The following is a 25349-nucleotide window of genomic DNA, read 5'->3' as shown; positions in this document are numbered from 1 at the left end:
CTTTAAAGCCTTCAGCCCACCTCATGAAGTCCAGGATCAAGAGAGGCTTAGGGCTCACATTAAAATAAGACTGTGACAGCGAATCTTGTGAGGGGAGGCCAAAGTTCTCAAACTTTTCCAAAACAGTTACCGTGCTGTTCCACACTGGTCTCCTACAGCCTCTTTCTAGTGTGACAGCGTGGGTGGCTCTGCATTTCTGCATGTTAAGCAGGGCATTTTCTACATTGCTGATTCCGAACGTCAGGGAACGTCTCGGCAGTGGATGAGTCCATCTGCCTAAATCTGCTCTAACAGGACTAGAACAGCACCACTCCGAACTGTTTTTCTTGAACGCAGCATGTGTGCCGCGAGATCATGCATGATAATGGTTGTTAACCAGAGCGTAGCCATACAATAACATGATAGCGTAGCTGAACAACACATGTGGCAGCTGCCACGCAAACACCATTCTCTCGCATATTATAACAGGTGCTGAATTTGTAACTCACAGGGTGCTGGGGATCAATGTGAACAGGAGGGAGTGGATGTATGAAGGGCAACGCAGGTTCCAGAACACTTCACTACGATACGCACCTCACAAGCAAGGCACCAGTGCACTTTCAATGCAGGTTCAAGCTATTGCTGTCAATAACATGAGAAGGTAACACACTTTATAGTTAGTAACTTTAAATGCCTTCAATAATCTGTCTGTGGTGGACATTTGTTTAGATTGATCATTGATGATGGTCTGTGATCAATGTGCTCCCTCTATTTTCTAACCACTTCTTCCACTTCAGCGTCCCAGGGGAGCCAGAGCCTATCCTGGCAAGCAATAGGTGCAAAGCAGGAGACCCTCTGGATGGGATGCTAGTCCACTGCAGGGCAGACAGACTCACACTCACACTCACACTCACACTCACACTCACACTCACACTCACACCAGGGCCAATGAACCTGTCAGTATGTCTTTGTACTAAAGGAGGAAAACCTGGAAGAAATCCAAGCACCACACAGACAGTACCCATGGAATCGAACCCAGAGTCCCAGAGCTGCTAGGCAGCAGTGCTTACCACTATGATACTGTACCACTCGGTGTCCCCTTCAGCTTTTACTAAATACTAGGTGCAGCTAAATCATGCCTGGGCTCGTGCACGTTCCACAACCCTTTACCTGAGCAGAGGTCACGGATCATGTTCCCAAGTCCTCAAACAGTTTCCAGGGAGCCTACCTTTCTCCACGTCACGCTGCCCAGAGCAGTTTCCTCCATGATTAGCCCCATGTGTCTGGACTGATGAAATTCAAACTGTTCAGTAGTCCAAACACTCAGAAGTCCTTGATGTTGATTACCCAGATTAACATAGTCTTGATGAACCTTCGGGGGCTTCTCACTCCTCATTTTGTTCCTACCCATAAGCAACCACGTCAGCAGCACAGCTCACAACCGCCTGCTGGCTTCTAGAGTGTTTAACAGTTTTCAGAAGCAATTGTTCTGGTAGTGCGTCTGTATATTTTACTGCCTGTTTGCCATTTGTACACACATGGGGTTAAAAATGCACAATTAAAAAAAGCCTTGAGAGGTCCTGGAGGGTGGACAGTCTGACACTGAGCACGTTCTGGCTCAAAAGAAGCACAGATAACAAGCAGGAGTCTTTGTTTTAAGTGCTGCACAGTAAATGATTCATCGCTCTGATTCCTACAGCAAGCCCTGCACCAGCACAACTGACATCAGCGCCAAGTGTCGAGGCAGTAGGCGACCACAGGGGTCGCTATTGAGCGGCAGGGGGAGGAGATCTTGGCTCAGGCTCTGAAGGCACAGAAATAGTGGGATGCCACTGTGTACGCCGCCCCGGTCCTAGCAGAGATATCTGGATTACAAAGGGCTTCAGCCAGCATTAGATCCAGCGCCTTTCCACAGCAGTGAGTCCCAAGCTCCACCAGGCACTGGAAAGCTTGCAGCAATGTCCATGGGCTCCTCCAGATCAATGCTACTTCTCCCTTGAAGCCAAAAGGCAGGGAAGGAGCAAGAATGGCCAGAGTCAGACCTGCAAGAGTCCTTATTCCTCCTTTTGCCATTTCAGAGGCTGTAGCAGAGAGGACAGCTGATTAAACAGGATCAACGAATTTCAACCCGGGCAGATATAAAAACAATGGCAAAATATTCCACATCATCAACCATCAAAAAAAAAAAACAGACACAGGAGACATCACTACAGCATAACCCAACAATCAGCAGGGATACAGTGGACCCCTTCGCAGTGACCTTAGGCCTAGATTTCTAATTGAACTAATTAGAGGTCTTTCAGGCAGCTTTCACATTCCACACATTCTCGTGCTCAAGAGTCTGGGAAGAGCCTGTGTGCGGAGCTGCACTGAACACAGTGCTGCTTTCAGCAGCAGTGTCTGCTATGTAGGAGATGGGTGAACACTCATTTCTGCACAGCTGTTTTGAGGCAGAACACGAGGACAGTTGTGCAACATGGCTACGAATGCAAAAGGCACTGAGGACCTGCATAATAACTGCATGACACTATGCTACATGGGAGGCACACAGATTAAACAGGATCTGCTCACAGAGTATGCGCTCAGGTGCAGGATGCAGTACGCGCTCAGGTGCAGGATGCAGGCTGCCTGTGGTCCACACTTCTTTTGGGCCTTGTGCCGGTATTGCTGTGCGATGGACGTCCACGCCGACAGCCGGACTTCACACACGTCAGTCCTAACATGGGCGCCGAGACCAGTTTGTCAGCCGTATCAGAAACATGATTCCGTTTAAAAAAAAAAACGGAGCGGCTGATAGCCACACCAGATAAAACGGATCTGATAACAACCGCCTCCTTCCTGCAAAACCCCTGGGTGGCGTCTGGTATGAAGCCTTCTCGGTTTTCGTCTGCCTTTCGTTTTTTCTTGGTTGGGAGAAAAAAAAAAGAAAGGAAGGTTTCCAAAGAAACTCAGCTTGGCTGTAACTGGAAGTGGCCACAACCCAGGGTCCTAAAAGGTTGCAAAGCCACAAAGTAGAAAAAAAATCAATATTCCTCATTGCTACAGGCGGACGAAGTGCAAATGAGCCCTGACTCGGGCCTGCGGCAAGGACTAGGCTGTCATCACACAGGGCTCTCTGTGTTTAGTGTTTCGAGATGTATGTCCAGCATGGCGCTCTTCCAAACCAGGATCATTCCTTCATTGCCAATCCACCTTGCACACAGACACACCGAGGAACCTCCCTGCGCGTTTTTATGCAGGGGTCAAACGGACGCATCGCCACGAGCAAAACCCTTCCCCCCAAGACGAGCCAATGAAGCGCTTTGGACCTTCCAGCGCTAGGAGTTAAGGAGGGTGCTCACAGTACTCTACTGCCGCTCACTCCAGAGACGGGGGGGGGGGGAGGCCCTCCTGCACAAAGCAAACAAGCTGACAGACCCATGAGAATGTCATGGTGATCTCACAAGCTTCTTGGAGTGTTCCTCTTATTATTTTGGTCCAACTCTGACCCCCCTCCCCCCCCTCAAACCGACATGCTGGGAGACAGCTGACATCACTGTCTGTTGGTGACTCCAGCAGCGAAAACAAGTCTGGAGTCCTGAGAGCACTGCCAGGCCTCGAGGCAAACAGCCGGCCCTGCCCTGGTGCCCTGGACTGTGTCCTGATGTTTGTCTGCAGCCCGTCTCGCACACTCCCTTAGCAAACTGCTCAAACACACACACACACACACACACCTCCTTCAGGCTCTGCAGTCACTTCTGCTTCCCTCTTCTTGTCTAGTTCCCTCGCGCCCCCACTCCCTTGTGGGGCTCTTAGTGTCGCGCAGCGGTTCAAGTCTGTAAGAGCTGCCATTTCCCATAATGCTTCTCACTCTGGGGGTTTCCTTCATTAGACCAGGTGTCTTTTCCGGCACTAGAGTCACCCTGCGAAGTGTTACAGCCTGTCATCGCTCTGATAAGCCAGACAATTGCACAGAAGACGTATGCAGGTCAAACATTAAGGAACCAGTGCTGTTCTCTCAGAGACACAGAACTGGAGAGACACCAGGAGTAGGTTTGTAGAGATTACGCTAACAAACTTTCCAGTTACTGGAAGCACTGGCTAATACATAAAGGAAAAGACAAAAAGCTAGATTGGTTGTGTTGGGCTTTTCTTCAAAAGGTGGTTTATGTTGTTTGTTTTGAAATAAATGGGGTGTCTACAGATAGGCCTGTAAATTTGAAAGTATCAATTTCAGATTGTGAAAAAAATAAATAGAATGGTTTTAACCCCAGTATGCCATATTAGAGAAAGAGTTGGAGTTTATCTGACATTAGGAAGTGCAGCACTGCAGTACTGAAACACAACCTCTCCTCTGAACCATAAAGTACTGATGCTCCAGCTGCTCATCAACGAAGTAATCAGAAGAAAATAACTTCAAAACTATACACTACTATTGAATAAATGAAAACAAAGATTCAACAAAATATATTAAAAGAAAATGAGAATACAATATCTTCTAATCAGTGGATGAACATATGCAAATTTCAACAAACCTCCAGAAGTTCGCATACATAGAGAAACTTCTACTGGAAAAAAAACTTGATTCGTTTTTTAATCAGGCCTAAAACAAGTTAAACAAAAGGAACATCACAAATGCCACTTCACAGTATTGGAGGTTACGTGGAGAGCAGGTAGCAAATCACACACATATTCAGGTACTGCCCAATATTCACAATTTTTATACGTAACCCTTAATAAAATAGTAAATTTAATGATACCTTTTGAATTCTCAGTTATGCACCTGGGAAACTTTTCGGCTGATCACATTGAACCAAAAGAACCAAAAGACAGAAATAATTTATGAATTCTTCTAGCTGCGAGTAAAAAAAATGATGACAATAAAAAGGCTCATTAAAGAACAGGGGATTGATATTGTGACTGAGATTTGTAATGGAACGGTTGAACAAATATTGTTTAACCGGGGAAACATTAATGTCTCCATTAAGACCTCATCTCACTTTGTGAAGTAAAATGATATAATATTTAGTGCCGAACTTTATGTCTTTCTTTTAAATTGTTTTTGTCAATGCAGATTTGAATCAATTATGTTTCTGTATATAACCGAACTGTCAATACATATAAATAGCTATACATTGAATATTTTACTCGTAATTGGTTTTATTTAATAAATAATAAGTAAAAAAAGTACTGATGCTCACTTTCAGCTGACTAGGACAGAAATTTTAAAGTCTTGACAAAATCAAATGATTTTCCAATTAGCTTGGATAATAACAGTGGCCGAGTATCCAGTGAGGATTGTAAATTAACTAGAAAACCACCTTCAAGCCTCAAGAGTTAAGCAGGGCTGGGCCTAGTCAGTACCAAGATAGAGGATCTCTAAGGAAAACGCGGCTGTTTCTGTAAGAGATGCTAGTGGACCAGCAGGAGGCGCTCCCCCCTTTGGACCTGCATTTCCAAAACCAATGCCCAAGTATGGAAACCTGGCGCAGGGTGATGCAGGAGGCTATGATTGCAGCCATATCACCCTGCAACTCACAACTGGCAACCCACTGAAGCTCAGCAGGTGTGAGCCTGGTCAGTACCTGGATGGGAGACCTCCTGGGGAAAAACTAAGGTTGCTGCTGGAAGAGGTGTTAGTGGGGCCAGCAGGGGGCGCTCACCCTTCGGCTCATGTGGGTCCTAATGCCCCAGTGTAGTGACGGGGACACTATACTGTAAACAGGCGCCGTCCTTCAGATGAGACGTAAAACCGAGGTCCTGACTCTCTGTGGTCATTAAAAATCCCAGGGTGTTTCTCGAAAAGAGTAGGGGTGTACCCCGGCGTCCTGGCCAAATTTCCCATCGCTCTTTATCAATCATGGCCTCCTAACAATCCCCCTCTATAAATTGGCTCCATTACTCTGCTCTCCTCCCCACTGATCGCTGGTGTGTGGTGAGTGTTCTGGCGCACTATGGCTGCTGTCACATCATCCAGGTGGATGCTGCACATTGGTGGTGGTGGAGGGGAGTCCCCATTACCTGTAAAGTGCTTTGAGTGGAGTGTCCAGAAAAGCGCTATATAAGTGTAAGCAATTATTATTATTATTATGATCCTTCACATGGGACATTAAATAAAGGTAATGACTGCGTGGACATCAAAGAGCTCATGGAATGGAAGAGTAGGGGTGGCAGCCCCAGAGTCCGGGATCCCACAGTCGAGCTTTCCTAACGCTCTCCTTTAATACCCCCTGGTGAAGAAACTTCCCAGTCCTCCTCCGATCTGCTGCGTAGTGGGCCTGCAGGTGCAGAACAGAGCAGGCGGGAGCGGAACTTCAGTGTTTCTAACAGGGAGGGCAGTATAGGACTGTGGAAAGGGGGCTGAACCACCAGAGGTCGATGTTGAGCCAATCCCAGATGGGCATTCTCGCGAGGACATCCGGGAACTGGCTGCACCTGGGGAAACCAGTTCTCTATAAAAGCCCTCACAGAGGTGACAGAGGTTGTCTTAGCAGACCCGCACAGACATTTTGGACGGTGAGATTCTCTGGGGGGAAATCTTTACAAGTTTTGGGGGGGATAAAAGAAAGGACAAGACCTACCTATACTTGGTTGCCATGCCAGCCGGTAAGAAAGAAGACAGGCGAGAGTGGACTGGCCTAAATGAGATGGACCGGGTGAGGCATTTTCACACCTGCTCGTGGAGTGAAACTGTGATTTCAGGGGCATAGGTTTTACATCAGGGTGGTGACCTCGTCTGTTTGGTTTCCTATTTTAGAGACGGTTTTGTGTGCCTTGCTACGCTACCATCTCAGGGGCATCTGTTACAGTGGTGAATGAAGTGGGTACCTGCCATATTAAAAGCATTTTCAGATCTTTCTGGATGAACAGCGCTAAATCAATTATTCACTTCTGTACGCACACGCAAAAGCCCTGTGGTGGGTAAAGCTGGCTCAGGATAAGATGGTATTCTAGCTTCCTGCATCCTCGGAGTTGCACTTATCATAATCCCTTCCTGTCTTTCAAAGCTCACTCTTTCCTCTTCCTCCCCTGTAGAACAGCTGGGACGTCTCCATTCTGTTTGTTTTGCCTATCTGTTTGGGTGCTCTCTCTCTCTCAGGTCTTTCATCTTCTCCCTCAAGTGAATAGCACACCCCTCTGTAAACAACAGGGCAATATACCTGTGTGTGAGGCTGATTCACCTGTCTTTCCACACTGCCTGCACTAAGTAACAATGGAGCTGGTCACAGTATTATGAACACAAGAAGCTGATCCTCAGGCAGACTGTCTGAACTGCAGTGAAGGCGTTGGGTAAACACGTCTACTGTCTCTCTCAGCGGGTCACTAATCTTCACCTGCCTCCACTGCCCTCTTACCTAGAGTGCTTTGGCATCCACTTAAGGCCTCTGCTCTCTTATTTCGTCTGCTGAGCGCTAGCAACCCTTGTGAACTCTGCAAAGCCCCTGGGTCTAAGGCAAAGAACAAATGCTGCAGGAAACAAAAAGCTGCAGTTTACTCAATACGCCCAACACTGAACTCTCTGAGTCATGCTTTCAGAGGGACTGAGTGCAAACCCTTGCCTAATTCGACCCAGCAGGCAGCAGTCCTTTCACTCACGGTGTGTCACGATTATCATCATCACATCACTTTCACTGAGCACTTATACAATTCAGGACTGCAGGGGAGCTGGAACCTATCACAGAAAGCAATGGGTGCAGGGCAAGATACACCCTGGACAGGACGCCAGTCCATGGCAGGGCGCACACCAACACACACACCAGGGCCAATTTTCGCAGAAGCCAATTAACCTACCAGCACGTTTTTGGACTGTGTGAGGAAAGCAGTGCGCCTGGGGGAAACCCACACAAACCCAGGGAGAACATACAAACTCCACACAGACAGCACCTCAGGAATTGAACCCAGGGCCCACAGCGCGCTGAAGCAAACAATGCTAACAACCGATCCACCATGCAGCCTGGATTGTGATTATTAAGGATGGAAACACTGGACCCTTTGTAACTCATTTTTTTCTTGCTTATGCCTTGTTTTTCTTTGATTTTTTTTGTGTATCACATTGTAAAAACACTGCACACGAGGCTGGTTCTCATGCTGCCTCATGCCCCTGTGGGTTTTGATGAATAAAGGGCTGTAAAATTGTGCAGCTCTATGAAAATGTAACAGCAGTGCACAAAAAGCAACACAACATGCTCCCGAGTCACACTTAGTGAAAACAGTGACAAATGTATCCCTCAGTAAAGTCAAGGTGCAATCTTCCTGCTCCCCGTCTGGGACAGGGTATGGCTCAGATACCATTAACCTCCATTCCCTGGGGCTGGGTGTTTGATTGGCCCTGGGCTTCGATCTCCTGACCTGTGACAGGCCCGGAACAAGAATGAATGATAATGATTTCTCTGCCGCCAGCTCCTTCCTTCATTCCGAGAATAAAATCAGTGGCTGCTTCTCAGACGCCAAACACCAAAGCTCGTTTGCCGAGAAGAGAACCTCACATTGCTTTGCCCTGGCACCACTGCCGAGGTCACCCACCATCCAGGGCAGAGGTGATGCCCAAGCGACTGGCTGCTGTCCCTGGTATCCCTCGTGCTTGACTGCACGCGTTTCTAAGCTCTTTCACATTTCCACTCTGAACAGAGGGAGACGCAGTGGGTACAGGCAAGTCCCTGTGTCAACTGACCCACTCAATTCACTCTAATGAACATCTCACCATCTTCAGCCCATTAAGCCTTTAACTTCATATCACACCAAGTTTCTGCTTCACAAGTATGGAAGATGCACGATTCTCAACCGTGCAAATAAAACTGACACATTTAAAAAACATTCCAAACACTTCAGGACGTAAAACACAGATCACTTTCATTACGGAGACACTTGTACCACCCAGACTAACAAGCCTAACATCTATTGCTATCTCCGATCAGACCTGATGACATCAACAAAGGCTGCTTTGATATCTGCTATCTGACAAACCCATCCAGTTTAACACCCCGCCAGAGTCAAGGCCTTTTGGGTTTTGAATATAAAAGAGGCTGTATGACAGTCAACATGTGGCACAATGCTGGATACCTCAGGAGGCATGACTCTTAATGAACCTGTACTCCTTAGATCTATCCTACTGTACTCGTGCTGCAGTTCAGGTGCCACACTGAATTCTCTTTCCTGCCTCGGCTTACATAACCTGGAGAAGAGCTGCCAGCACACTCCAGGCGATTGTGGGCGCTGCACAGGGGCAATGTTACTCCAGCCCTCACAACTGGCAGACCACTGAAGCTCAGCAGGTGTGAGCCTGGTCAGTACCTGGATGGGAGACCTCCTGGGAAAAACTAAGGTTGCTGCTGGAAGAGGTGTTAGTGGGGCCAGCAGGCAGCGCTCACCCTGCAGTCTATGTGGGTTCTAATGCCCCAGTATAGGACACTATACTGTAAACAGGTGCCGTCCTTTGGATGAGACGTAAAACCGAGGTCCTGACTCTCTGTGGTCATTAAAAAATTCTCAAAAAGTGTAGGGGTGTAACCCTGGCCAAATTTCCATTGGCCTTTACCTATCATGGCCTCCTAATAAGCCCCATCTATGAATCGGCTTCATCACTCTGCTCTCCTCCCCACTGATAGCTGATGTGTGGTGAGTGTTCTAGCGCACTATGGCTGCCGTCGCATCATCCAGGTGGGGCTGCACATTGGTGGTGGTGGAGGGGAGTCCCCATTACCTGTAAAGCGCTTTGAGTGGAGCGTCCAGAAAAGGGCTATATAAGTGTAAGTTGTTATTATTATTATTATTATTATTATTATTCTCTCACCTTGTCTTCTCTGATCCCTGTGTATTCAAGTGCTCACCTTCACCCCTGTCCCCAGCTGTCCCAAGCCCGGTGTGTCCTACCAATCGCCTGCTCTTACATCACTGCCAGCTGCTGAGCACGCTCAGAGACTGCAACAGAACGCACTTCAGATCACTCCTGACGAACTGAACGCTCCTCTCTCCACCATCTACTTTCTAACCTTTCTAGTGTCACAACATTTGTTGTCTATAAAAAAAGACAAAACTATAGCTAAGACTATTCTTACACTTTTCTACAAAACATTCAGTGAAAGTGTCTTAACATACTGTAAGTACCGGTAATTGTAATAGGCTGGTAAGTTAGTGAACATAAAAGGCAAAATAATCGGGAATATTCAAGTCAACTTAAGCATCCTTTACAAACAGAGGGTGACTAAGAAAGCCAAAACCATCATGCGTCTCACCCCCTCCACTGCGAATTCACACTTCTCCCATCTGGGAGATACCTCTGTGCCCCCAGGTGTAAAACCTACAGACTCAGGAAACCTTTCATTCCCACTCATAAACAACGCAAAGTAACCTTGTCTCTTGTTTCTTTTCTCCTGTAACACGACTGTATTCTTTTCCCTTTTGATGATCTTTATTTGTCATTGTGTTGTGTCTGACTGTGCCTTAAAACAAATTTCCCCCAGGGGGCAATAAAGCTTGAATTGAACTGAACCGCTTCCTCCAGTTCAGGGTCGCGGGGCAGCTGGAAAGCAGCAGGTGCGAGGCAGGATACACCCTGGGCAGGACACCAGTCCATCATAGAGCACACAGACACGCACACACTCACACCAGGGCCAGTTTTCCCAGAAGCCATCCAACCTACCAGGATGGCTTTGGACTGTGGGAGGAAACCAGATTACCTGGAGGAAAGCCACACAAACACAGGGAGAACATACAAACTCCACACAGATAGCATCCCGGGACCCGAGTTGAACCCGGGGCTGCAGCGCTACAAGGCTGCAATGCTAACCACTGTGCCTCCCTCTAATCTCTCTTACGCATTTCTTTTCAAAGCTGATAAATGAACAGTTTAAAAATATTGTTATTTTTTCCATGTCTGTAAATCTTGTGAAAAAGAGCAGGTTTCGGGATTCTGTGTCTTATGTGTGCGGCGTGACACTTGACTTCGCCAACTGTTCACAAGCTGCAGGAGAGCGGGCTGACTTCCCACCTCTTTTCCACTTTCGCCAGCTGATTCTGAAACATTAACAGCACAACAAATCACCACAAACTTACACTTCAGAACGGGACCTTGTCTGTTACTGTAAACATTCTGTGTTACTGTTAACTGTTAATTCGTTTGATAAAAAAAACACGAATTCCATTTTTACATCTCTTGTGAAATGATTATTGATATGATTTCTACCATATTGACTCTTAAAGACCGTGATTTTGGAGATGATTGTACTCAGTATTATTGATTGACTGATTGATGATTGTCAGTATTATTTATCAATCATTGTCAGTATTATCAATCATTTTACATTGCTCGGGTTCAGGTAAGTATTACACTGTTGATCTTTTTTTAATATTACCATCCAATATTTCCCATAATTATCAGGAAATATACACCTACAAAAAAAAGCACTGCTGCTCTTTTGGGAGAATCAGATCTTAATAAAAACCTATCACATAATGCCAAACAACTTTAGTCAGCACTCTGTGTGGACTTGGGAAGTCCCCAAGGCAAGCTTGTGAGAGGGCTGGACTGTGGGAACACGCAGTTCTCCTGCTTGGAAGAGAACCACTGCTTTCATTCATTTCCATCCCAGTCAGTCAATATCTTCCTCATTTCGCGCAGAACTGATCCTCCCAAGTTGCTTCACTGTCAGAACGTCTCTGGTGTTAACCGGCCAGTTAAGGCCGACGTATACTGCTGCACAGAAGAAAGGCTGTGCTTAGAATCTAATAGATTTCCAGTTAAATGATTTTAATCAAATATTTTTAACACGTAGCAGAAAAAAACACAATGCAAACAAAACTACAGATCAAAGAAACAGGGTTTTTCAGGGTTTCAGCATGAATTGTGACATTCTGCTGATGTGCAGGCTCGTTCCTCCCGAAATTTCTCGTACTTCAGCTTCCTGAGTGTGGAAACTATTACACAGGTGGATCAGACAGGTCCTGGGCCTGTGTAGTGATCAGCCTTGCACGATCTGGCCTGTCTCCCTCAGAGCCTGGTTTCTCTGACCTGGCCTGCCGATTGGCGAAGCAGAACTTATTCCTCAGGCAACTTCACTCACAGAACAGCATTTTCAGTCATGCCAATGGCAAACACGTACAGTATATCAAACTGAGCAGGGCCACAGCTTTCTCAGTCTTGCAGTAACTAAAATGATCAAAGACTGTTTACATTGATTCTTGATCAGCTCATTCCAGCAAATTTAAATCCACTGGAATTAAATATTGAGCACTTAAAACATTAGACACTTAGTGAATTTCATGCCATCACATGACCTAAGTTCATTATTTTATCTCAATACACTTATCTGTTCGCTCCTTAGAATTCAAATAACGTTATGCATGTGTCTGATAAACTAACGATGGAAAATTTGACTTGTATTTTCATTGTGCATTCGTTTGTATTATCACATTGACAGCAGTGCTATCACCCTGATCTAGTCAGATCTCAGAAGCTAAGCAAGCTGGGCCTGTTCAGTGGTGACACGGTGACCAGGGACATGGTGATGTAGGAGGTGCCAGCATTCTAGTGCGACATTAAGCCAGTCTAAGTCCGAACTACCTGGCCAATAAGGACCACATGACACTCATTGTAAGAGTAGGGTTATTAGCCCTTGTGTCCTGGATAAATTCCACTCGGAGCCTGCACAAACTAGCCCTCCTACAGCTTCCCCTTAATGGCTGAGAGAAAGAGAATGGATGCTGTGTGTCACCCAGCTGGGGGCTGCACTGCAGTGGTGGATGAAGTGGGTCCCTTCTGTACATTAAGTGCTTTGGGATCCTTGTTGGTGACCAATATTATATAAACATGAAATTAGTCCTCCCTTTCAGAGATCCAGACTCCTCTCCCCATCTTGTATTTCAAACCGCAGGTATCCGAATTCAGGGCAACTTTCCTTGAGATTTTACTCTGACGACAGAAGAGGAGGGCTCGTCACTGTATACCTCACGAGGGAGAGGAAACAAAAAAAAGTACTGGAATCGTATTTTCTAAAGTAGCTGCTCCAAACACTCTGAAGTTTTCAGAGTGCCTTACTCTAAACAGCGTTATACAGATGCCTTTTCTGCAACACTGGGAGCTGGAGTCTATCCTGCCAAGAATGGGCGCAAGGCAGGGTACACCCTGGAAGGGACACCAGTCCATCACAGTCCTGGCACACACACCAGGGCCAGTTCTCCCAGAAGCCAAGCCACCTACTAAAATGTCTTTGGAATACTGAAGGCAACTGGGGCACCCGGAGGAAACCTACACAAATAAGGGCAGAACACACAAACTCCACCCAGACAGCGCCCCAGGTCCGGAACTGAACCCAGAGCCCCAGTTAATGAAGCAGCAGTGCTCAACACTGTGCCACCATACCACCCCACTTTTTTCTCATTTGATGAATAACACACCTCACCCAGTATGCCAACATATTGCTTTTCAGGCCTCAAAAGTAAACAAATTAAACCACCTTAAGTGACAGACCAGACATTTTGGGTCATTTGTTCTCCACCCCTGGTAAGGGATGTGAAGATTAGCATGGCTGAGTATTTCTGAGTCACTGCAACTCAACGGAGCCTGCAGTGCTCTACTAATCTTCCACTACCATACCCGAACAGTCAACAAACACTTTCAATTTAACACACTTTTCTCAAAAGGAGCTCTGGAAATCAACTTTTTCCCCCCCAACGCATTGCTGCAGTGCCTTCATGTGGAAAAGGTGTGGAGACAGGGGGGTTTCTGCGGGAGACCCTCACAGAGGGGGAACCCGCAGCTACCGCTGGAACTGTGAAGACAGGGGACTGCTCCCGTCAGGCACAGGAGTAGGGCGATCCGATCTACAGCTGATCCCCCTCAGCCTAACTGACAGGAAGTGAACAAGGCAGGGTCACAGGAAAGTGCCCCCTGGGCATCACATTTTGCGTGGGCAACCGCAGGGCATGACCTCAAGCTATCCCAGAATGCCCTCACCGAGGCTGTGCCAGACACCAGGATTGCTGATCCCAGTGCCTGTGCTCTTCCAAGGTAGGAGCTGACCTTACAACGCATAACTCATCAGGCCTGGGCTTTCTCCCGCTCACGTGCTGTTAAGTAGACTGAGAATACAGGACTCCCACGACGTCCTTTTGCACGGCAGAGCAGACTGGAGCACTTTGCTCAAGGGAGCGACAGCTGCAGGTACTTGAACAACTTTTCTGTTACGAGCCCAGATCCAGACGCATCCAATAACCGCTCATCCAATTCAGAGTCGGAGGTGAGCACAGGATACACCCTGGACAGGACACCAGTCCATCACAGGACACGCACACCAGGGCCAGGTTTCCCAGAAGACAATTAACCAACAAGTATGTTTTTTGACTGTGGGGAGAAACTTGAGGAAGAAACCCAGAGGAAACAAACGTGAACACGAGGAGAACATGCAAGCTCCAGGATACACAGATAGCCCTCCATGGCTGGAACTGGACCCAGGCCCTAATGCTGTGAAGCAGCAATGCTAACACCTGCGCCACCATATCACCCCTCCATATAAACCAGGCTTTTAAATTCAGCAACAGCTACTGTGTGGCGGGCCCTCCGGTGGGCTGGAAGCTTTCAAGACCTGCCTCCAGCCTGGGCTGCCCCGGAGCGCTCTCTGTGTGGCGTGCCTGTCACTTTCAGTCACTCGCCACCCAGACAAAAACATCTCCGAAAACTGGGTCAACTGATGAGACAGGAGCCACCAGCTAAGATGGGATGTGTGCCTGTTTTTTTTTTGGGGGGGGGGGGGGGATATTGATTAGGAGACTGGCTGCTGTCTGACATGCTGCTACAAATTTACTGCTGTTACTCTTAGCTTTCAACGTACAAGCCGCCCCACCAAGCAGCTCCTGTCAACAGAGGTTGTAAAAGTTATTTTGTGAAAGAGCATACATAGGCTACTACCACCTAATCCTGCAGATTCAAGCGCATCTTCCCCTGTCTGTTTGCGTGGTTTGTCCCGTGATGACACGGGTGCCGCATACACAGGTAGCGCAGTGAAGTGTTGGTGTGTTCAGGGAAAGCGGCACAGAGGTGGTGGGTTTTGTGGGAGACAGTAAGAATTCAAACAAGTACGGTCTACGTGTGCCTTACTGCGGTACACACGACCGAACGATAACATACAGCCTTTTTAACTATTTGTGTGCGGGTATTTCTAAATCGAGTCGATGTATGCTCATACGGATGTTCTGGAATGGGTGTTAGTAAGCCCAGGACTAATCGCCACGCTAAGGACTGTAGTGCTATGTGCTCACGACACAGTTTGGGGGGTGGAAAATGGAGCGCGAGACAACAGACGGGGGTCTGTGCGGACTCCATTACGTCATCCTAAATTATTAACCACTGCAGTCCCAGATAGCTGAATGGGAACCGGGGACATCTACAGATAGGCAAATCGCGGTTGCGATTCATCTCGTCACCGGGTTTGGATTGATAATGGAAACAAGTATTTGAATATCTGCATTAGTGCAGGTTCCGTTTGCAAAAGCCTGACTTTGAGGACAAATAGGTTTTTAATAGATTATGCACATCCATCTTAATAGCTTGTTTAAATTTCAAGTGTTCTCCCTCCTATGTGGCTGTGACTGGGAGGAGGTGGTTCTGTACAACTAAAGTCCGTTTAATTCGCATTCGCCTCAAGGATGCGCCGGCTTGCAGCTCTCAGGCGGCTCATATACACTATGTGAAACGTTAACGATATACAATGCAGGTCTGGTTTATTGAAGGAGCAGGTGATGTACATTCAAGACGTGTCAGTTTCATCAGCACGGAACCAGTTCTTAACCGTCCACTAGCACATTACGGTACAAAACAGTAATGAAAAGTTTTGCCCTGTCGCCTCGCGTTATTTTAAAGCCATGCCATTGAGGCAACACAAAGAGAAGCTTTGGGTTTGCTTGGCATAGCAACCACAGACAACGATCTCCAGGGTAATAAAAGAAAAGGAAAACGACATCTTCCCTTACCTGGATAAATGTTTCAGAATTTGTTTTTTGATAATCCCCGCCATGTCAGTTGAAGTTCTTGACTGCTACAGTGCTAAGAAACCTTCGGATATTGCGGCGGGAGTTCTATTTCTATCCCATCTCCCTTGCACCAACATCTTATAATAGGCTTGGGCACTGCACGCCGGTCCTCCAGACCCGGTCTGCCGCGGTCCCACAAAGCACGGCGCGCGGGGACGGGCTTGCCAGGGGGGGTCAGGGGTGACCGTGCGCAGGAGGCGGTGAAACTCAGTCCCCTGTTCGCTCACTGCTGGGCTCAGACGTCCGCCTACTGTGGAGCCAAAATGGTTTCTGTTTCTCAAACGCACACTTCAAGGAAAATAAATTACAAGGAGCTCAATAACGCCACCTTTTGAACACATAAAAATGACAACAAAATAGGTTGGAATACTTGAATGTGGTTCAATAGAACTTCGTATTAGTAAAAGTAACTCACAGATGATTTACTGCAATGTGTACAAAAAATAATAAACTCCTCTATAATTCTCGTGTTTTGGGGGTCTGTTTAATATGCTCAATGTGTATTTTAGTCTCCTAATAATTTGTGGTCACTACAAAAATTGAAATGAACTTAAGGCAATATTTGGAATGCACGTGGGATACGCATACAAATTAGGAGAACATTTCTTCGGTGGCGCAGTGGTTAGCATTGCTGTTTTGTACCATTGGGGCCCTCAGTTCAATTCTGGACCTAAAGTGCTATCTGCAGGGAGTTTTTACAGTATGTTCTCCCCTTGTTTGTTGTGGGTTTTCTCCTGAAGTCCAAAGACATACTGGTAGGTTAATTGAATTCTGGGGGATTAGTGTGAGTGTGAGTTTGAACAGATGTCTGCCCTGCAACAGACTGGTGTCCCATAGGCTCCAGCTTCCCCATGACCCTGAATTGGAAGAATCGGTTAGAAAATGGATGGATTTCTTCCATTGGGCTTCTGCGTTATCTGCTACGCGTGATGAACAGCTTAGAACGCCAGTCCATTGCAGGGCACGTACAATCACACACTCACTTGCACCAGGGCCAAGTATCTCTGAAGCCAATTAACCCACCAGACTGTGGGAGGAAACTGGTGCACGTGGAAGAACAAACTCCACACAGCTAGCATCTCAGGTCTAGAACTGAGCCCCGAGCCCCAGCTCTGTGTGGCAGTGACGCTGATCACTGTCAGTGGCAGGAAACACTGTCTCATACAATTCTTGATGTGCCCAGAAGGATGCTGTTATACACAGGGCATTACTGTCCCACCCACCTGAAATCCAGGCGTTCCTGTCAGACCCAACCTGCCTGCCTTACAGTCAGAATCAGTCAGGTGACACAGTCCCAAGCCCTGGGATCAGTCAGGGCCTCATCTGCTGTGCAGTCCTACAGCTCCACATCAACCTCTAAAGCCGGACTCAGGGCCTCAACGGCTGCTCTCCAGCAGGTTTTACACCCTTCAGCTCCCTAAGAACAAGGTTCCAATGTGTCCGATTAAATAATGAGGTCAACTACCATAGCTGACCGTGTATTCAGGTGGAAAGTCAAGCAGAAACCTGGCTCTCCATGACTGGAGATGTGCTCTCCTGCATCATGAAAGACAGGACTTCCCCAGCACCCCGTAGACAACCTCTGCTTTACAATGGTGCAGGGTTCCTCCAGGATAACAGGAACCTGGTGTCAAAGCCGCCTCCTTCCCTCTGAACTGCCCCTGCAGGGGGCAAAACCCCAGCACCTAGAGAGCAGGCTGCAGTACACCTTCTGCCTCACTCGTGAGTGTGTTGGGGCTTTTTGAATGAAGGGGAAAGCACTGCCTGGCTGCTCCAGCATCGACCTGAGCACCAAGTCAACAGAAATACACAGGGGCCTGCCAGACACTAAGGCTATCACTGTACCTGCAGGAGGCGCTATGTCAATAGGAACAGTGCATCCAGACCAACCAACCCAACTTGACCCTCTCAGCCAACTGTGCACACACCCCTTGGGGACCCCAGTCACAGGCAGCTAGGCACATGACCCAGGTTCAAACCTCTGATGAAAGAGCTCAGCCCATGCTTGATTCGATCTTGAAGTCAAGGCAAATATTTTTAATAGTTTAAATACCAGCCTTACCATTAAGCGTATTACTATTTTCATCTCAATTTTATGCAAAGCCTCACAAAACATTACCAGTTCCAGCATAAGGGAACAGCTAAATGACAACTAGCACACAAAACGATGGTAACCAATTTTAAAATGCCCCATAATTGTAATTTTAATAAATCATTTTGGCTTTAACTTTATAATCAATGAACTCCTCGTAGATAGCTGATCCAGTACTACAAAATAATAAAGATGACAGGCTCCTTCATTTCTGGAATTTTATTTCTCAAAACATACATGAAAAGACAAGTTCTAGAGTATCCTCACAGCAGAAGCCATAGCGTAGCTTCAAGACTGGGGGGAAAACAACCCAGAAGACGCTGTAAAATACAAATAAAAACAAACCCAACCACTTAAACCTTTAAAATGTTTAAATGTTAATGGCAAAAAACTACTAATCATAAGGGATGGTTTTACTGGCTGATATTTGCATCCAAAGGTGAAATGTAAAAAGTCAGGGCATGTCAACTGTACAATGTGAATATTCTCAAAACAAGATGCTGGCACAGAGAAGCTGTAGAGACGTATGGCTGTACAACAAACTTTCTTTGACACACTTGTGACTCTCCAGAGGTAAATATATTCTCATTGTAATCGGGTTCTGGTATCTGACAGTTCTCTGGGTTTTTATTATACAAGCTCAAGCCAAGAAAAGTTTAATCAATTGATGGAAATTTCCAAACTCTCCGTTTGTTTTAAACATTGCAAGCTGTCTCAAGAATTAAATCATGGAGAATCTACTGTGTTTACCAAAGCGAGCAGGACTTGGGGGAGGTGTGGGACAAAAATGAAAATAACATCAATTTTAAAAACACTGCGGTCCTTGGATTATCTGAAAGGGGTGATGGTTGGAGAGCCGTCTCCCAGGTGAGGGGATGTGCATGGCAGAGGTGCGAGAGTCTCTTCTCCTCGGCGGGTTTATCTGTCGGGCCGCACCATGCCGGGTCTGGACGGCACCATCATGGGCCGTGAGGGTGGTCTCATCATGGGGGGGCCTGGCATCATCTGCATCGGGCCGCCCATCGGGGGCCGCATTCCCGGTGCTGCAAAGGAAGGAGGAGGCTGTCAGGACATCCTGCTCAAACTCAATACAGGTATGCCGTATAAAAGCCACACAGGATTGTATGCTTTTGAGGGACGTTTCTGCCATTCACTGTGGTCTTAGTGTAAACTGTGTAAAAGTAGCTCTGAAACTGTGAATTAATTCGTTAATTACTTTTTCTATCTTGAGGTAAACAGACCAATAGAACTTGCAAAAGGCAACACACATCAAGTGACCATCACAAGGATGAAGAGTGACATGCCAGACTCCAGGTGAAATTGGGGGAAGATGCAACAGTGTGGTCCAATTTGCTAGCTTCTTAAAGACTAGAAGAGCACCCCCCTCCCCCCGATGATCAATACCCTCCTCAATTTGCCATTTCATAACCCCTACACCCTGGATTTTTCTTTAAATCAGGAATTGTGAGCCTGCAAAGGAAGTATTCAAATAGACCCGAGATTAGAAATCTCCAAGATTGAGCAAACAATTCTTGCTGAAACACCCTCAATCACATGAAAGAAATCATAGCTCTTGCTTTGTAACTTCAGAGCTGCACAGTTTCTTGAGACTCATCTAAATCACAGTTGGGGTGCCTCATACCATCTACATGACTCTCAGAAATGTTTTCCTGCTGGTTTAAGGCCGGTGTCACCTGAATAGTTAATGTCAGTGAAACAAAAGCAGGAGACTCAACTCTTCTAGCACTGATCTGGGATTATAAGCACAACTTTCAGAAAGTCATCACATTAAGATAAGACAAAAACAGAAAAAATGTCTACGCAGCACGTCTAACAGGAAACAATGCCCTTCCCTGCATGTACACAATGAATTATCACAGCCTTCAAAACCTATTACTTTGTTTTAATTTCCAACAAATTAATTAATTGAAATACAATAATTTAATGTTATTGTTTACTGGGACACACCACAACTGCAGCAGAGAGGGAGTACAATGGAAAGAAACTCCAGAAAACCTGCATGCATTTAGATAAAGGACTTAAGAAACAGGTGCACCAGACAACAATGAAGAGAGATTTTTAACATGCATGCATGTATGCCTATATTTGAGTGTATTATTAAACATCAAATGAAAGTAATCTTATAGAAGTGTAGTATGCATTCAGGTGCATTGAAAAGAGCCCACATGATCCGAATAGACTGATGGATTTTCTATAAAAATAATATAGCTGTTCATGAAACGAAGCAAGAAGCTATCCCCAATCAGGAACTAAAACATCCAAAAGAAACCCTGTATAATCACAGTGTGTTAGTGCAGCTCTGGTGTTAAAGGAGATCTAAGGGGCATGTCTTACCTGGCCCACCAGGCATCATGCCAGGGGGAGGAGGGCCCATCATGGGCATCATGGGAGGTCCACCCATAGGGGGCGCTGGCATCATGCCGGGACGAGGGGGGCCAGCTGTAACAGATCACATGAACAAAATTAGCAACACCAGCAGGGATACTGGGACAATTTCCTGCTCACAAAAAAGTCAACATCTACAGGTAGTGGACATAAAAATCGAAACACCAATGTAAAAACACTTAGCAGGGCATTAGGACACCACAAGTAGCAAGTATAGACTGTATACACTGTGGAATTCTGCAGGAGGGATGCAGCACTGTTCTTCGACAATAAAGGAACTCAGTTTAAGCCTGGTTGATGGAGGAAGAAAAAAGACTTGAGCCTCATTCTAGAGCATCGTGTAATTAAGGCATGAGCCACACCCTATAGCCCTCACTTTCAATATACTCAGTGGCCCTCTCTAAAACCCCGCATTTCCATTTCCTGTCCACTTCCTGCATAAAATGCATTCAATTGTATGTTCCAATCACAACCTTTCTTGCAGATTTACACGGTAATGGGTTGACTACCATCACAGACATCCTACACAAGACTGAATGAAACAGAAAGACCAATAGCCTAGTGAAGATGAGATGGACTGTACTTATTTTACGTTTTTCTAAACATGGCATCATCTTCAAATCTGATTTTAAATATTTTTTTCATTTTCACAGCCTTGTGAAACGGGTACAATCTTAGCTAGGATTAACATTGAACTAACAATGTAATTACCACTAGTTCTCCTTCAACATCCTCAAACATCACATTAAGAATAAGCATTCCATTAATTTTATCTACACGGATCCATATAACAGTTTTATTTTTGTTCTAAAAAAATACCCCCCCCCCAATGCTGTTTCCTTAAAATGCCACACTATATAGAAGTAGTTTTCTCAATTTAACATTAATAATTCTGCCAAAACATTTTCAGCAGAATTGAGTACCCAATATGAAATATCTCCTACTTGCACAAAATGACGATCTCTCAAAACCAGAGGATATCTGATTTACACCAATAATTCTCCTCTATCCTCCTGGCAACCAAAAGGCCAGTGTTTGACAAGTACCTGCTCACTAGGTTTAAAACATACATTCTGGAAACAGAACCAAGGGTGGAAATGATCCCCTGCACAACTTTGATAAAACTATTTTACACAAGGCCGAAGAAGGAAAACCCAGAGGTGCTAGTTCATCCATAGTTAGGAAGGATGCTCCTCCTGTGTAGCCACAGGGTCACTGTGCAGACCCCTTCGAAGACTTACTGATGTTAGGTGGAGGTGGAATCATGGCTCCTCCAGGAGGTGGGGCTCCAGGGAAAGGGGTGGGAGGAATCTTTCCTTGCTGGAAGGCAGCCGCTGTGAACAGAAACATGGGCTCTTCATTTCAGCAAACACCTCTCAAGACACAAACTAGACCAGGCAACAGTCATTCCAGGACAGCCTGCCACAGGGAGCTTACATTTCATGAATGCACCATTTTGCTTGAATAATCACTCATAAATCTAAGTCTATAAGTCAATTATGGCTGCACTGGAAAAGTAAGAAAATTCAGAGGAGTCATTCGTCTAGACCAGGGGTGGGGAACGTCCGGCCCGCGGGCCGTATAAGGCCCGTGAAATAATTTGGTCTGGCCCTGCCAAGGCAACCGCAGGCGTAGAGGTGGGCGATAAATCGATAACGATAATTATCGTGATATAATTTTCCTCTATATAATTTTAACAAAAGTTCGATATATATGTTTCTGTTTGCATGTTTGCGCATGCGCACAAAATACTGCGTGAGTGCGTGTGTGTGTTGCAGACCAGGCAGCTAACAGATTTGTTCAATGTTTCTGCCGTTTGGCAAGTGTTGTGTTCTTAAAATAAAGAGTTGTTTAATTTACCAATTAACTGTCTGGTTTCTTCAACTTTCACTCAGGAGAAAAAAATCTGCCTTTAAACTTGAAAGAAATAATGATTTGACATTTAATCGTGATAATTATCGATATCGACTAATATGAAAATGTTTATCGTGATAACATGACGGGACAGACACGCATGCTTCTCGTCAGCTGCCCGCGGCCCGTCTGCCTGTATTGCGGTGACTCAGAGGACAGTCAGTGCCAGGCAGGCTGGGAGTGTATACGTTGTGAAAGTGTTAACACACTGTTTTACAAACTGCGGGATGAAGTCAAGCAGTTCATGGAGATGAAGGGAAAACCTGTCAGGGAACTCAATGATAGCAAGCGGCTGTTTGATCGACTGGGCTCCAGACTGACTGACGCAAACCTGGAAAAGCAGTTGCAAGTAGCAACATCATCAATACCAGCTAACATCACACGCCTCACCAAAGAGAGGCAGTTCCAGCCATCACATTAGGGGTGAGTTAATTAAATGTTTGACCAAATATAGCAGGCTAATTTTAAATTGATAATATTGTATGGCCCACGAATGGTGTTATAAATATCCAAATGGCCCTAGGCAGAAAAAAGGTTCCCCACCCCACCACACAAACTCAGGGAGAACATATGAACTCCACACAGACAGCACCCCAGGTCTGGCATTGAGTCCAGGGCCCCTGCACTGCCGGGAAGAAACGCTATCCACTACACCAGTGTGCCATCCAACACATTTTGATAAAATCGTTAAATCATCAGCTGTGAGAAGCTCAGATTTGAACGGGAAATGGCCTCAAGGGTCGAGCAGGAGCAAGTTTGAAACCCCAGTGATTCCACAAGGACACTCCACCTACTATCCAGGGATACCTCTGCAGTCTCCCTCGCCACTTACTGGTTTTGTCAATGAGGCTCTGCGCCTGCTCCTCCATCCATTTCTGGTAGTAGTCTTTCACATTTTCCTTGTGCTTGCGCCCACTGCAGTGTGTCTTCCGCACAGACGGCTGCAGAAACATTGAAGCGTTTTGGAAAATATGAACCAGTCTGGCCCCCAAGGGAAGCCGAGGTCAAAAACAACCCTTTACCCATTAAACAGCCCTGCTAAACCACCTGGCAAGATCACTGCATGCAGGAACCATTCACAACTACGAACTTCTGCAGATCATTTGAAGTGTTAGGACAAATCCGTAAGACTACGGATTTGTCCTAGTCTCAGGGGTAGAGACAACTATGGACTGAAGTGAAAAATGTTTCAAGCAGATATAATGGTCACTTTCATGTCAAGTATCACTTCTGCAGCGGTATTAAAGAACCAGTCAGGTGAAACTGAAGAAATCAAAGCTCACTAGTTCCATGATTTCTACAAACACCCTGAAGGGCTGCAAGACGTCATTACCCAACTCAGTAAAGAAATCTGAATTTAAATATCTTGAGATGTATGATGCCTTAACAGTTCTCTAGTCAAAAGGTTTACGAGGTCATTTTAAAAGAACAGGCTCTCAAATGCCTCCTGATAATTCTCTTGCACTTTTATGTTGCTGAAACAAAACAGTTGTTCAATAATTTTGTCTTTGTGGAGCAACGACACAAAAACACAGTCACGATTGCCCGTACACTCGCTCAGTATTTCACCCAGAGAAACGTGACACGCTCGGATTTCGCAGCTGCAAACCCAGCATGTTAATCATCTCCCTGTTTCCATTCTGCAAATACATAATCGCTGCGTTTACCAACACAGCAGTTGGGAACTCACCGAGTCGTGCGTTAAGTATGTGTCACAGTAATCACAGTAAAACCTGGAAAAGAAAAGAGAAAATTGATAATGTTAATTAACATGAAAATGAAAATGTTAATCATCCAGGTGGGGCTGCACATTGGTGCTGTTGGAGGGGAGACTTCATTACCTGTAAAGCGCTTCGAGTGGAGTATCCAGAAAAGCGCTATATAAGTGTAAGCAATTATTATTATTAATGCTTCTACAAACTCAAGACACTAAACCGGCGAATCAAAACTAAAAAAAAGTTACTATTTTCAGGGCGTTATTGTTGCACTCCGTTAACAAGGAAAACAAAACGACCCTATTTACATTAGCAACCCTGTAACCCTGTGGACTCGGTCAAAAGTTTGCTTTGCAAGTTGATTTATACACATTTCCAGGGGACACTGAACTGAACATCATAATCTATTGATGATGAGAAAACCCCGAGGTTACCGACCAACAGAAAATGCGGCAACTTACTTTAGCAGGACTATCTTATAATATAGTTATAGCTTTGTTCAAAACTGCATAGCTGTGCGCATTAAAACGATATTCTCCATTTAATAAACTGTGAATAAATGTAAAGTAAACTTTAATTTGTGCTGAAAAGCCACAGAGTTAGGCACCAGCGTCTGAAAAACAATAATGTTGCTACGCGCCATACTTTATGTATGACCTTAGAAGCGTCGTATTAATCAAATTAAAAAGCGGCGCTCTGATAAATGTACGTTAGCTCGATCAGCGAGTCTTTCATTGTTGTACTTCGATATTACCACATGGTCTTTCATGATAAATTACCATCACGAAAAGCTCTGTCTTATTCAACTGCAACTCGAGCGCACCGTACACCTAATTATAACACAAGATATTACGAGCTATTAACTTTAAAGATGAAAAAAACACTTACTTCGGCATCTCCAAACATCAAATTGCTGCAGAAAACGCTCTTCCTGTCGCCATGCAATCGGAAGTGACGTACCCTGGCGGCGCATTTTTTAAGATATTCACGTCCATCAAACTACAGCACCCCCGTCTGGTAACTTAGTGTTAGTCCTCCAGTGACAGCATGTGCACAGGACTAAAAATCACTTCTGGTTTGTTTTATAGTGTTATTATACGTTTTTCCAATAATACAAGCTCTTTCGAGGACAATAGCAGAGGGAATCAATTTAAAGTTCAGTCCCGGCGTGACGATTTACAGACTCGTAATGCAAAGGGTTAAGACCCTCAGGAACTGTCTAGTAGAATCACAGATAATTA

At 45.7% G+C, this 25349-nt stretch overlaps 2 protein-coding genes across 4 annotated transcripts in view; both read right to left on the bottom strand.

Moving 5' to 3' along the window:
* The window catches only part of bltp3a (bridge-like lipid transfer protein family member 3A), a 46516-nt gene extending 30336 nt beyond the window's left edge, over positions 1-16180 (bottom strand). For 2 of the 3 annotated variants that reach the window (XR_015940098.1, XM_088639883.1), the window contains exon 1: positions 15922-16180. Coding sequence is in view for 1 of the 3 variants with exons in the window: in XM_088639883.1 (XP_088496009.1) it covers positions 15922-15965 (44 nt within the window). In the remaining 2 variants the exon portion in view is untranslated. Of the gene's footprint in view, positions 1-1207; positions 3386-15921 lie in introns of those variants that run through there. The other variant, XM_088639884.1, reaches the window with a different exon arrangement.
* A 2097-nt stretch (positions 16181-18277) lies between these two features.
* On the bottom strand, positions 18278-25128 carry snrpc (small nuclear ribonucleoprotein polypeptide C). The gene is made up of 6 exons (XM_088639879.1): positions 24997-25128; positions 24084-24126; positions 23226-23334; positions 21721-21813; positions 20429-20533; positions 18278-19116 (listed from the first exon to the last, which is right to left on the bottom strand). Exons 1-6 carry the CDS (start codon positions 25002-25004, stop codon positions 18992-18994), a joined length of 483 nt encoding a protein of 160 aa, XP_088496005.1. The 5' UTR covers positions 25005-25128; the 3' UTR covers positions 18278-18991.
* Positions 25129-25349: the final 221 nt, after the last annotated feature.

This window comes from Lepisosteus platostomus, chromosome 7 (assembly GCF_059453375.1).
Source record: "Lepisosteus platostomus isolate fLepPlt1 chromosome 7, fLepPlt1.hap1, whole genome shotgun sequence".
In the NCBI taxonomy this organism is placed as follows: Eukaryota; Metazoa; Chordata; class Actinopteri; order Semionotiformes; family Lepisosteidae; genus Lepisosteus; species Lepisosteus platostomus.
The sequence above is the reverse complement of the archived record's forward strand: the minus strand, read 5'-3'. Positions and strand labels throughout refer to the sequence as shown.

What these genes read in the sequence shown, in the direction of transcription:
- snrpc (XM_088639879.1), bottom strand. An exon ending in CATACTTAACGCACGACTCG is followed by an intron (nt 23,335 to 24,083) that starts GTGAGTTCCCAA and finishes ATGTTTCTGCAG; the next exon opens with CCGTCTGTGCGGAAGACACA. An exon ending in TCCACCTCCACCTAACATCA is followed by an intron (nt 20,534 to 21,720) that starts GTAAGTCTTCGA and finishes GATCTGTTACAG; the next exon opens with CTGGCCCCCCTCGTCCCGGC.